Raw genomic sequence first — 13,472 nt, 5'->3', positions numbered from 1 at the left:
AGGTTTACTGAGGGAGCTTCACACTTGGGGGAGTTACTGAGGGAGCTTCACACTCTGGAGAGGTTTACTGAGGGAGCTTCACACTCTAGGGAGTTACTGAGGGAGCTTCACACTCTAGGGAGTTACTGAGGGAGCTCTGCACTCTGAAGGGGGATACTGAGGGAGCTCCACACTCTGGGAGAGTTACTGAAGGAGCTTCACACACTGGGGGGTTACTGAGGGAGCTTTGCATTGTGGGAGGGGCAATACTGAGTGAAATTAGCACGATGTACGGGGTGGTGCTGAGGAAGCTCCACACTGCGTATGGATCACAGTGTCTCGGGGACTGGGTACAGCAAGTGTTCCACTGTGGGAATCGCATCCCCAGCAGAGGCTGGACTGGGATATCATCGCAGTGCTGCACTCTGGATGAGTTGTACTGAAGGAACAGTGCTGAGGTATCCCTGCACATATCGAGCACACCGTACGGTGAGGAGGCCAGTGCTGAGGGAGCCTCCCTCTGCTGCAGATGCAAAACTAAAGGAGCAGTGTGCCCTCTGGTGCCAGCTTTCACGTGGACTCAAAGCCTGACTGGGGTAAATTTCCCAATCATATTGCTGTGGGTTGGAAGCTGTCTAGAGCAGGGGTCCACAGTCCCCTCGGTTAACGGTAGCGGTCCATGGCATGGAAGCTGTGGTGTGGAGGAAGTGGGGATGTTGTGACGTTTGGGTTGAAGTTGAAGTTACTGAGCTGTGTGTCCCGTGTGCAGGTCCTGGCGACGGACATGTCCAAACACATGACTCTACTCGCAGACCTGAAGACCATGGTGGAGACAAAGAAGGTTACCAGCTCAGGGGTGCTGCTCCTTGATAACTACACGGACAGGATCCAGGTACTGACCGTGTCAGGAGACCCTGGGTGGGCTTGGGGGAGGCATGAGAGAGACCACGTGGGGTGGGGGAAAGACAAATGCGTGTGGACCATTCTGGGGAAGCGACTAGCAACTCTGTTTGGAGACCGAGGGAATAATCCTGTCAGAGAAAGGGACATAATCTGAGTCAGGGCACTCACTGGAACTGTGCCTTGCTGGAGCGTGGGGAAGCGGAGACTGCTCTTGAGAAGGGGCTCTAGCTGGGATGGGTGGGTTAGTAGCTCGGTCAGTGTTGGACTGATAGATACCAGGCACAGGCCATTCAGCCCACCATGTCCATGCTAACCCTCTGGGAACATTTCCACCCTATTGTCTTGCTGCACAGCGAAATAGCTGTCGTGTTTGTATCTCCATCCGTGACCTTTCAAGCCAGTTCCCCTCCATTTTCACAACACTTTCTGAACAAGGCTTTCCACTCTTCAGGGAGGTATTTAAATTCCAAAAGTTCAAAGTAAATTTTATTATCAAAGTACATATGTGTCACCATATACAACCCTGGGATTCATTTTCCTGTGGACATACTCAGCAAATCTGTATAATAGTAATTTATAACAGGATCAATGAAAGATCAACCAGAGTGCAGGAGATAACAAACTTGGCAAATGCAAGTATAAATAAATAGCAGTAAATAACGATAACATGAGATAATGAGATAAAGAGTCCTTACAGTGAGATCTTTGCTTGTGGCAACATCTCAATGGATGGGCAAGTGAGTGTAGTTATCCACTTTTATTCAAAAGCCTGATGGTTGAGGGGAAGTAACTGTTCCTGAACCTGGTGGTGCAAGTCCTGAGGCTCACCTGTACCTTTTACCTGAATGTTGGCACCTCGTTCCACACTCTCACCACCCTCTGAGTGAAAATGTTCCTCCCAAGTTCCCCTTCAATATTTCATCCTTCACCCTTAACCCATGACCTCAAGTTCTAGTCTCACCCAAATTCAATGGAAAACAATCTGCTTGCAATTACCCTATTAATACCCCTCATAATTTTGCATGGCTCTATCAAATCTCCCTTCATTCTCCTACACTCTAGGGAATACAGTCTTGACCTCTGTTGAGGAGATCACGCCTGATCTATCAACCCCAACACAACTGAAGCCTCCTCTGGCCTTTCCCAAGGCATTTGCATTTTTTCTGAACAGTGGGCGAGGACGTAGGTTACATGCAGAAAAAGCTCCCTTTACCCTTGTCCTAGCACACATTACCAAGAGACGGGTGTTGTGTGGAGCTTGCCTTTTTCTGGAGGGGGCAACTCGTCCCTGGGGCAGCGCCATTATTGGCAGTGAGGGCTTTGAGCACCAGTAGACACCACTATCTGCAGTTTCCCCTACAAGGGACCAACAAGCCTGACTTGTTCGGTCTGGACCAGTCTCACCCCGTGTCACCTTCACCGTGGGATCATCTCAAAGGCAACATATTCTGTACTGGCAACAGCATCGACAATGGTGGCAGAGCTCAGGTCTGTGTCATGAGATGTGACAGTGTTGAGGATTTTCGAGTGTCTGGAAGAGTTCAGCATTGGGGCGGGGGAGATGTCTTTCCACAGCCACCTGACCCTCCCCCCAATTACAGACTGTGGCAGGGTGGGGGCTAAGAATGGACCAAGCTGCCATTGGCTGGCCCGCACTGGTAACCTGGTATTGATGTGTGTCTGTTGCTAGGTGATGAGGAACATGGTGCACTGTGCTGACCTCAGCAACCCCACCAAACCTCTGGAGCTGTACCGGCAGTGGACTGACCGAATCCTGGAGGAGTTCTTCCGCCAGGGTGACAGGGAGCGGGAGCGCGGGATGGAGATCAGCCCGATGTGCGATAAACACACTGCGTCGGTGGAGAAGTCCCAGGTATGTGGCTGCCACTGTCCTTTGAATCCATTGGTATGGCATAAGACTGGTAGGGCATAAGACATAGAAGCAGAATTAGGTTATTTACTCCTTAAAGTTTGCTCCACCATTCCTTAAAGGCTGATTTATTATTCCTCTCAGACCCATTCTCCAGCCTTATCTCTGTAACCATCGATGCCCTTACTAATCAAGAACCTATGAACCTCCATTTTAAATATTCTCAATGACTTGGGCTTCACAGCCATATCCACTGCAATGAATTCCAGATTCACCATCCTCTGGCTAAATAAATTCATCCTTGTCTCTGTTCTAATTCTATATCCTTCTGATCTGAGGCTGTGTCCTCTGGTGCTAGACTCTCGCACTATAGGAAACATTCACATCTGCTCTGTCTGGGCCTTTCAATATTCAATAACTTTCAGTCAAATTCAACCCCTCCCAATCTTCTCAACACCAGTGAGTACAGGCCCAGAGCCATCAAACACTCCTCATATGTTAACCTTTCCATTCCCAGCATCATTATTGTAAACCTCCTCTAGATCGTCTTGAGTGGCAGCCCATCTTGTCTTAGATCAGGGCCTGAAACTGCTCACAATACTCCGTGCGCTCTGACCAGTGCCTTTTGTCCTTTCCTCCTAAGGCAATAAACCTTTGAACTGTAGTGCCTGGAAATTCACCTTTAAATAGGGAGAATAACAAAATACAGTTTTCCAGATGTGATCTCACCAGTGCTCCATTCAACTGAAGCATGAACTCCTTACTTTTGTATTCAATTTCCCTGCCAATAAATATTTTGTTTACTTTCCTTAGTATCCGCTGCAACTTCTGTGAACCATTTACTGGAACACCAGATCCCTCTGTGATTCAGAGCTCTGCAAATGATAAAATATGCTTTGTTTTTATTTTTTTTGCCAAAATGGACAAATTCACCCTTTATACTCTATTTGACAGATATTTGCTCACCTAAGCTATCAAAGTAACCCAGCAGTGTTCCATTTGAATTTCCTGTCATGACTTACCTTTGTGTTCAGCAACCGTACCTCTGGTGCCTTCATTTATAGCAAGTGCTGTTGGGGAGGCTTTAAACTAATGTGGCAGGGGGATGGGGCCCCCACAGAAGAGGAGAAGGAAGTGAAGCAGAGACCAAAGCTAGAGTTAGTGAAGAGAAAAGTAAGAGTAGAGAGCATAAAAGTAAAAAGCAAAAATCGCATAGGTCACTAGATTCTAAAAGGACAAGAGCATAAGGGCACCTTATCTAACTGCCCGTAGTATTAGAAACAAGGTTAGTGAACTTGGGGCACAGATCAGTACCAAGACATATGATTTAGTGGCCATTACAGAAACCTGGTTGCAAGGTGGAGATGACTGGGAATTAAATATCCAAGGGTATCAGGTAATACAGAAAGATAGACAGGAAGGCAGAGGAGGTGGGGTGGTGCTCTTGATTAGGGATGAGATCAGGGCGATTGTGAGAGACGATATAAGATCTATGGAGCAGAATGTTGAGTCTATCTGGGTAGAGATTAAGAATAGTAAGGGGAAAAATCACTGGTGGGTGTTGTCTATAGGCCACCTAATAAAAATACTGCAGTGGCAGAGGCAATTAACCAAGAAATAACTGAGGCTTGTAAGAATGGAACGGCAGTTGTCATGGGGGATTGTAACTTCCACATAGGTTGGGTGAATCAGGTTGGTCAAGGAAATCTTGAGGAGGACTTCATAGAATGCATCCGTTTCTTGAGCAGCATGTTAGTGAACCTGCAAGGGAAAATACTATCTTAGATCTAGTCCTGTGCAATGAGACAGGTAAGATTAATGATCTCGTAGTCAGAGATCCTCTTGGAAAGAGTGATCATAGTATGACTGAATTTCACATTCAGATGGAGGATGAAATAGTTAGATCTAAAACTAGTCTATTATGCTTGAACAAGGGAGACTACAACAGGATGAGGGAGGAGTTGGCTAATGTGGATTGGGAGCACAGGCTATTTGGTAAGACAGCTGAGGTACAGTGGAACACTTTCAAAGAGATTTTTCAGTGCTCAACAAAGGTATATTCCAGTCAAAAGTAAGGACAGTAAGTGTGGGGAGAGCCAGCCTTGGATAACTAAGGAAATAAAAGATAGTATCAAATTAAAAGCTCATGTGTACAAAGTTGCAAAGAGTAGTGGGAGGCTGGAGGATTGGGAAAACTTTAAAAAGCAACAGAGAACAACTAAACAAGAAATAAGAAAAAGGAAGATAGAGTGTGAAAGTAAATTAGCACAAAATATAAAAACAGATAGCAAAAATATAAAGATATAAATATATAAAGCAGAAGAGGGTGGCTAAAGTCAACGTAGGTCCCTTGGAAGATGATAAGGGGAGATTGATATCGGGTGATAAGGAATTGGCTGAGGCATTGAACGACTATTTTGTGTCGGTCTTCACGGTGGAGGACACGTCTAATATGCCAAAGAAGGATGTTATGGATGAAATGGGAGGTGAGGACCTCCATAAAATCAGTGTCACTAAAGAGATAGTGATGAGCAAACTAGAGGGCCTGAAGGTAGATAAGTCCCCTGGTCCTGATGGGATGCATCCCAGGGTGCTGAGGGAATTGGTGGAGGTTATAGTAGACGTGTTGGTAATCATTTATCAAAACTCTCTAGACTCTGGGCAGGTCCCAGCAGATTGGAAGACAGCAAATGTCACGCCACTTTTTAAAAAAGGATGTAGGCAAAAGACAGGCAACTATAGGCCAGTTAGCTTAACATCTGTAGTCGGGAAAATGCTTGAAGCTGTCATTAAGGAAGAAATAGCGAAACATTTAGAAAGGAGTGGTTCCATTAGACAGATGCAGCATGGATTCAGAAAGGGCAGGTCCTGTTTGACAAACTTACTGGAGTTCTTTGAGGACATAATGAGTGCAGTGGATAGAGGGGAACAAGTGGATGTCATATAATTGGATTTCCAGAAGGCGTTCGATAAGGTGCCGCACAAGAGACTTATAAATAAGATACGGATGCATGTGTCGGAGGAAGTGTATTGACATGGATAGTGGATTGGTTAACCGATAGAAGGCAGAGAGTTGGTATAAATGGGTGTTTCTCCGGCTGGTAGTCAGTGGTGAGTGGGGTGCCGCAGGGGTCGGTGCTGGGTCCGTGGCTGTTTACCACTTACATTGATGATTTGGAAGAGGGGACTGAGTGTAGCATACCAAAATTTGCTGACGACACTAAACTGAGTGGAAAAGCAAGTTGTACAGAGGATGTGAAGAGTCTGCACAGGGATATAGATAAGTTAAGTGAGTGGGCCAAGGTCTGGCAGATGGAATACAACATTGGTAAATGCGAGATCATCCACCTTGGAAAGAATAATAGAAGAGCAGATTATTATTTAAATGGTGAAAGATTGCAGCATGCTGTTGTGCAGAGGGACTTGGGAGTGCTTGTTCATGAATTGCAAAACGTTGGCTTGCAGATACAACAGGTTGTTAAGAAGGCAAACGGAATGTTGACCTTCATTGCTGGAGGGATTGAATTCAAGAGAAGGGAGGTCATGCTGCAACTATACAGGGTACTGGTGAGGCCACATCTGGACTACTGTGTGCAGTTCCGGTCTCCATACTTGAGGAAGGATATACTGGCTTTGGAGGCAGTGCAGAGGAGGTTCACCAGGTTGATTCCAGGGATGAAAGGGTTAACCTATGAGGAGAGATTGAGTCACCTGGGACTATACTCTCTGGAGTTCAGAAGAATGTGATGGGATCTTATAGAAACACAAAATTTTGAAAGAGATAGATAAGATAGAAGTAGGAAAGTTGTTTCCATTGGTAGGTGAGACCAGAACTAAGGGACATTACCTCAAGATTCAGGGGAAAAGATTTAGGATGGAGATGAGGAGAAACAGTTTTTCCCAGAGAGTGGTGAATCTGTGGAATTCTCTGCCCAGGGAAGCAGTTGAGGCTTCCTCGCTAAATATATTGAAGAAACAGTTAGATAGGTTTTTACATAGTACGGGAATTAAGGGTTATGGGGAAAAGGCAGGTAGATGGACAGATCAGCCATGATCTTATTGAGTGGCGGGCAGGTTCGATGGACCGGATGGCCTACTCCTGCTCCTAGTTCTTATGTTCTTGTATAAATGGCAGACAGCTGAGCTCCCAGCATCAGAACATCACTCGTTGCATCCTGATAACCTGCCAGAGGACCATTATTTATTTATTTATTTATTGGATACTGCGCCGAACAAGGTCCTTCGAGCTGCTCCACTTAGCGACCCCTGAGTTAGCTCCAGCCTAATCACCATGACAACTGACAATGGCAAGTTAATCGACCAACCAGAGCACCCGGAGGAAATCCCCACATTCCATGGGGAAGATGTGCAGACACCTTACAGGTGATGTTGGGATTGAACTCTGAACCCTGAGCTGTAATAGCGTTGCTAGACTTGACTGGAACACTAACACACAGAGGCTGTGTACAAGAGGGGCCAGAGTCACCCCTGCTTCCTGAGGAGACTGAGGTCCTTTGGAGTATGCAGGCCTCTCCTTCACGTGTTCTGCCAGTCTCTTGTTGCCAGTGGTGTGCTGGGGCAATGGCATCAACACGGGTGATGCCAACAGGTTCAATAATCTGATCAGAAAGGCTGGCTGTGTTATAGGAGTCAAACTGGACACTCTGGAGGCTGTGGTGGAACAAAGGACCCTCTGGAAAATCCTGGCAATTCTGGATAATGTTTCTCACCCTCTGCACACCAGCTTGTAATAGACAAAGACAACTGTGCTGCTCCAAAGAGTGCGATATGAGGTCATTCTTATCGTCGACTCTATACATTAGCCTCTATAATGAGTCAACCTATAGCAAGAGAAGTGATGACCCTCCTCCCCCCCCCCCGTTAGACTGTTTGTGGTAACTTATTTTTTATTTTTTCTACTTCTAATATTTATATCTGCACACTTATAATGCTACTGTGACACGAATATCCTTTGGGATCAAAAAATATCTATCTGCTACATTACCATGATGCCTGTATATAGTTTCCTGATCGCCAGCCAGTTCTCTGTCCCACTCTCCTACACCATGACCTATTTATTTTCCCCAAAAGCCTTTCTCCATTTAAGGGACAACATGCAATTCTCTGCCAACTCTGAAATTCCAATCCATGTTGCACTCAGGACAGGAAACTAAAAGTACAGGAAACCCTCACACATACCCTGACTCACACTGAGATGATGAGGAATAAGAGGCAGATAGGAGCTGGAGGTTTTACAGGCCTTCCTCAGAGTATCCCACAGCATTGTAATGTAAAAAGAAATGAACTCTACTCGCACACAAGGCACCATAAAAAACAGTGATAATGACCAGTAAACTGCTTTAGTGAAGTTGAAGGATTAATTTTAGAGGATGTCCTTTATCATTTCGACTTAAGTTATGAGATCAGTCTGCCTCACTTTAACATCTGGAATGTGCACTTGTAAATAGTCCAGCTCTCCCTCAGTACTACCCTTCTAACAGAATGGTGCTCTCTCAGTACTGTCCCTCTGACAGTGTGACACTCCCTCAGTACCGTCCCTCCGACAGTGAGACACTCCCTCAGTACCGTCCCTCCGACGGTGTGACACTCCCTCAGTACCGTCCCTCCGACTGAGACACTCCCTCAGTACCGTCCCTCTGACGGTGAGACACTCCCTCAGTACCGTCCCTCCGACGGTGTGACACTCCCTCAGTACCGTCCCTCCGACGGTGAGACACTCCCTCAGTACCATCCCTCCGACAGTGAGACACTCCCTCGGTACTGTCCTTCCGACAGTGAGACACTCCCTCGGTACCGTCCCTCCGACAGTGAGACACTCCCTCAGTACCGTCCCTCCGACAGTGAGACACTCCCTTGGTACCGTCCCTCCGACAGTGAGACACTCCCTCAGTACCGTCCCTCCGACAGTGAGACACTCCCTCGGTACCGTCCCTCCGACAGTGAGACACTCCTGAAGGGGTGCACAGAAAGGGTTTGTGAGAAGATGTTGATTGGGACAGTGAAGGGAGGGGATGCTGGAGTTGAGCTTTGGGGTGTGGAGTGGGGTGCGGGGATGGCAACGTGGGAAACTCGGTTGACCTTTTCCTTCTACTCCCACAGGTGGGCTTCATCGATTACATTGTGCACCCGCTGTGGGAGACGTGGGCTGACCTCGTCCACCCCGATGCCCAAGACATCCTGGATACGCTGGAAGACAACCGATATTGGTACCAGGGTATGATCCCCCAGAGCCCCTCACCTCCACTGGATGATCCCAGCCAGGGAGAAGAGGTTTGCCCAGACAAGTTCCAGTTCGAGCTGACTCTGGAAGAGGAGGATGATTCCGACCCGTCGGACAAGGAGAGAAGCAGCACGGGGGAAGAGGACGCAAACTGGATTAACTCAGAAGAGTCTGTGGCTGACTTCACAGTGACACAGGAGGAGAGAGAGCTAGGTCCCAGGTGCAAGGACTCTTCCCCTGCGGAATCGTAGACCAGGAAGCTGGTGGGACGGACCACGCGGATGAAGTTTGTCTTTTTCTGGAGACGTGCGAGTCAACTGTAGATTGGAATCCAGGCCCACGGGCCGGATTCTGCCATCAGTGTGCCCCCAACACTCAGGAAACTCCGAGCGGGAACAGGCCAGAGATGGAAGCCATTCTTTGCCCGCCTTGGACCTCAGCACGGGTAATGGGGGCGAGAGAAGGGGGCTTCAGAACAACATTTATGTTCCACACTCTCGCCCCTCAACCCCTCCCCACCCCATGACCACCTCCCCACAAACCAACATACTGAAAGAGAAGGTGGAGGGGGTAAGTTTCACTGGGAGTCACTTTCTCTCCAGTACCAGGATTCTGAAGAGGGTGCCCGATCTGGGGAGTGCCTTTCCTAGATTTACCTACAAGCTTTGTCTTCGTAGTTAAGTCAAGCAATGAGTTATTTTATTTTTAATGTTATATTTTATGTAGTCTTACTTCTAATTTATTCTGCAGAGTTAGATCAAGGGGTCATAGCCAGGGGCTTTGAGCGGACCCAGTTTAACACTAAACTCTGCTCCTCAGTTTGTGAAGTCTTCCTTCAATCTTCATTTGCACAATTCCGCAATATCTTTGGGACTTTTAATAATTTATGTTTTGAGGTTCTGGGATGTGTTTGTCTGGCATAGGAAAGGAATTGCCTCCCACCCCTTTTCTGTGTCCCAGGAACTCGCTGCATTTTCACGTCCAGGACAGGCTGGAAGTCAGGTTTGGTCCAGGGTCCAGTTGTTCCACCGGGACAATCGCGAGGCCCTTTCACCCTTCCTGTGGGGTGAGAGCTGTCACTGAGGTCAGCGCTAGGACCTGGTCCTCACCCTCACTGCTGCAAACTTTCTAGCCAATGGGTATCTCAGCCAAATGCACAGGTGACTTTACCCCCTTGTGTGTGCACATATCTGAACACACATGCATGGACACAAATACACGTACACATGCAGCGACACGCATGCATGCAGATACACACGCAAATGCATACGTGCATAGGCGCGTGTTTGCATTAACACAAGACACAAATGCACACCACACAGATTGAAATACCTATGCATCTGTACAGGCCTGAAGTCTAACATACAAACAGACGTGAACTCATATGTGAGCACATGGGAAGTCACGTGTGTCTGCTTGTGTATGGCAGGATTGACGGTGTTTGTTCCCGTTGCTGGGATCAAGATGAGCTCTGGCCTCCCCTTCAGCTCCTATTTCGTCCAGTCATTAAATTCCAGACATGAAATTGCTGCTTTCCTGGTTTGCTACATAAAAAAGGTCAGGATCAATCAGATTTTTTTTTTGTTGCCTTAATCTTGGTTTGTGTTGCCGGCAGCCAGCCTCAGCTGTGCGGGAGGTGAGACTGCGGCTGGCGCCGTTGGTGATTACTGGCTGTGCTGCTGGAGCCTGCCCGGATTGTCAGCAAGTCCGGCTCTTCATGGCCCACTGAGTGTAGACTGGGAGGTGGACTGCATTGGTGCTGGGTCAAGGATCTTGGCCCTCTGGAAACAAGGTGTGGGGAGGAGGTCGATGGAAAGGGTAGGCTATTCCAGTGTGGCCATGTTCTCAGGCTCCTCCCTGCCCCTGCAGGTTCCTGGCAGTTCTCCAAAGACCATCATTCCTGTGGCTGGGATGCCTGCAGCCACCATTCCACCCAGGGCCATTTATGCAGGGTCGTGTGGGAGTCAGGTTTGGGTGAGGTCAGCCTGTCTAGAAAGAGTGTTTAACCTCTGCAGTGTTCAGACTTGGCCACAGCGTCTTGACAAGCTCCATAGCCAGTCTGCCTTTCAGTGGCAATTATTAACAGATCAACAGAACCTCCCGAAAAACTGGGATTGAGGATCCAGGAAACAGTCAGAGGAGGGTTAATTGACCAGAGAAAGAAATGGACTTAGCTTTAGCTTAGTCCGAGGAAGAGTCTTTGACCTGCAACTTCGACTGTTTTTCTCTTTCCCAGCAGGTTCTGCTTTTAATTCAGATTTTCAGTTTCTACAGGGCTTTTTTTTAAACTGTTTATCGTGGGGTGCTCACTCCCTTGGAAAAGGAGCTGGGAAGGAATCCCAATTCCAGAAGAGGGAGTTGTGGAAGGGATGGAGGCACAAGGCCTGGGAGGGTGGAAGAGTGTCAGGGTGGAGTCACTTTCTGCAGGGCGTATGGAGGTCCCTTTGGATTGGAGTCCACCTTGAGTCTGCGTGCTCTCCAGGGAAGTTGGGTTTATCACCCACCTGATCTCCATCGTTCCTTTCGATTCTGGTGCTGGATTCTTTGGGGATCCTTGCTCCTGATCTTGGAAGACCCTCTCTCTGGGAACAGAGAGACCTTAGCTGGCAAGGCTTGGCCACTTGGGATGGTCCCACAGCAGCAGCTCAGGACTGAGCTTGTACAGTTTTTTCAGTTCATTATTCATAGTTTTATTCTGTTTAATTCTGATTGATATTTGTACATAATGTAATGTTTGTAAATGGTTCATTCCAAAACTGTTGCTATGAGAGGACCAAGAGGTGATCGTGGTGAGGTCAGAAGTTGTGAGTCCAAGTAATGTGCCCCAGCAAACTGTTACCCTGGGATGGAAGAATGCCAGCAAACAGGGCTGGCAAATGTGCAGTGAATGCACACACTCACACTCATTCATTCATTCATTCATTCATTCTCTCTCTCTCTCTCACAAACACTCACTCTCTCTCTCTCACAAACACACTCCCTCTCACTCACAGACACACACACACACTTCCTCTCTCTCACTCTCACACACGCGTGCGTGCGCGCACACGCACACACACAGACTCAGACTCGTGCACGCGCGCACACACACACACACACACACACACACACACACACACACACACACACACGTGCACACACACACACACACTGCACACTTTGCAGACAGCCCGGTTCCCGATCCAAGATGCTGGCTACTGGCTCAGGAAGTACAGTGAAGGACATGGCACTTTCAACACCCAACCCTCCACATTCAGCCTCGGGTCTGGTGTAAATTGTAGTATCAAATCTCACAAATATGTTGAAAAGGTATTAAAAATCAGTTGAAATTACTGATTGTAATCTTTGTACATTTGTAATGCTCATGTGTAAACTGTTTCTAAACTCATGGCCCAGATTCACGTTCTAGCTATGCCACACTGTTTGTTGTACAAGACAGTACCTCTCTATCCCTGTTTGTCCATCAGTGTACAGTGTGTTCGCAAATTTACCATCAATATATGGGACTTAAATATGACAAACATCAAAAATCAATAAACAAATAAAAAAGCACGGATAACAGTTGTTTAAAGTGTGAATATTTTATTTCAAAACAAAATTATCCCTGTGGCCGCTCTCTCCCAGAGCCCTGTATCAATCCATAACTAATCTCACTCTTCCCTGTGTCCCTGATTGATCCCCAATCCCACTCTTCCCCATGTCCCAGACTGATCCCTAAATAATACCCCTATTCCCTGCGTCCCTCTATCAATCCCAAACTAATCTCACTCTTTCTCATGTCCCTGTGTTGATCCTGAACTAATCCCACTTTTCCCCATGTCCCTGTATCAATCCCTAATCCCACTCTTCCATGTCCCTGTATCGATCCGTAACTAATCCCACTCTTCCCTATTCCCTTGTATCGATTCATAACTAATCCCACTCTTCCTCATCTCCCTGTTTGGATCCATAACAAATCCCATTCTTTCTTGTGTCCCTATATCAATTCCTAATCGCACTGTTCCCCATGTCTCTGTATCAATCCATAACTAATCGCACTCTTCCCCATGTCCCTGCTTTGATCCATAACTAATCGCACTCTTCCCCGTGTCCCTGTATCAATCCCAAACTAATCCCGCTCTTTCCCATATCCCCCTTTTGATCCCTGCCTAATCCCAATCTCATGACCCCTGTATCTATCCTATAGCTTTACCCTTGCTCCTCTGTCCTATCTCAATTCCACACTCAATCCCGATAATCCTATCCCATTGCCACAATCTTTTCTCATGTTCCAGGATCAAACTAATGTCATTGTTCTAATGTATCCCCGGGTTAATCTCAGACTAATTCATAGTGGTACCAATCGAACGCTGAACTGTTCCACATCAGAACCATAGCTCTCTTCCCGTTTCTCTCCATTATCGTTGACAATAGCGCCACGACAGCATAGCGGTTAGCGCAACAGCTCAGGGCATCGGAATTCGGAATTGAATTCCGCTG

General features: G+C 47.2%; 1 protein-coding gene across 7 annotated transcripts in view; it reads left to right on the top strand.

The window, feature by feature from the left end:
- LOC134339299 (3',5'-cyclic-AMP phosphodiesterase 4B-like) overlaps positions 1-12,125 on the top strand; it is a 408,487-nt gene extending 396,362 nt beyond the window's left edge. For all 7 annotated transcript variants that reach the window (XM_063035677.1, XM_063035678.1, XM_063035676.1 and 4 more), the window contains 3 exons: positions 749-871; positions 2,573-2,755; positions 8,873-12,125. In XM_063035677.1, the coding sequence (XP_062891747.1) occupies positions 749-871; positions 2,573-2,755; positions 8,873-9,244 (678 nt within the window). In that variant the 3' untranslated portion in view covers positions 9,245-12,125. The remainder of the gene's footprint in view (positions 1-748; positions 872-2,572; positions 2,756-8,872) is intronic.
- Positions 12,126-13,472: the final 1,347 nt, after the last annotated feature.

Source organism: Mobula hypostoma, chromosome 29 (genome assembly GCF_963921235.1).
Source record: "Mobula hypostoma chromosome 29, sMobHyp1.1, whole genome shotgun sequence".
NCBI lineage: Eukaryota > Metazoa > Chordata > Chondrichthyes > Myliobatiformes > Myliobatidae > Mobula > Mobula hypostoma.
The sequence above is the reverse complement of the archived record's forward strand: the minus strand, read 5'-3'. Positions and strand labels throughout refer to the sequence as shown.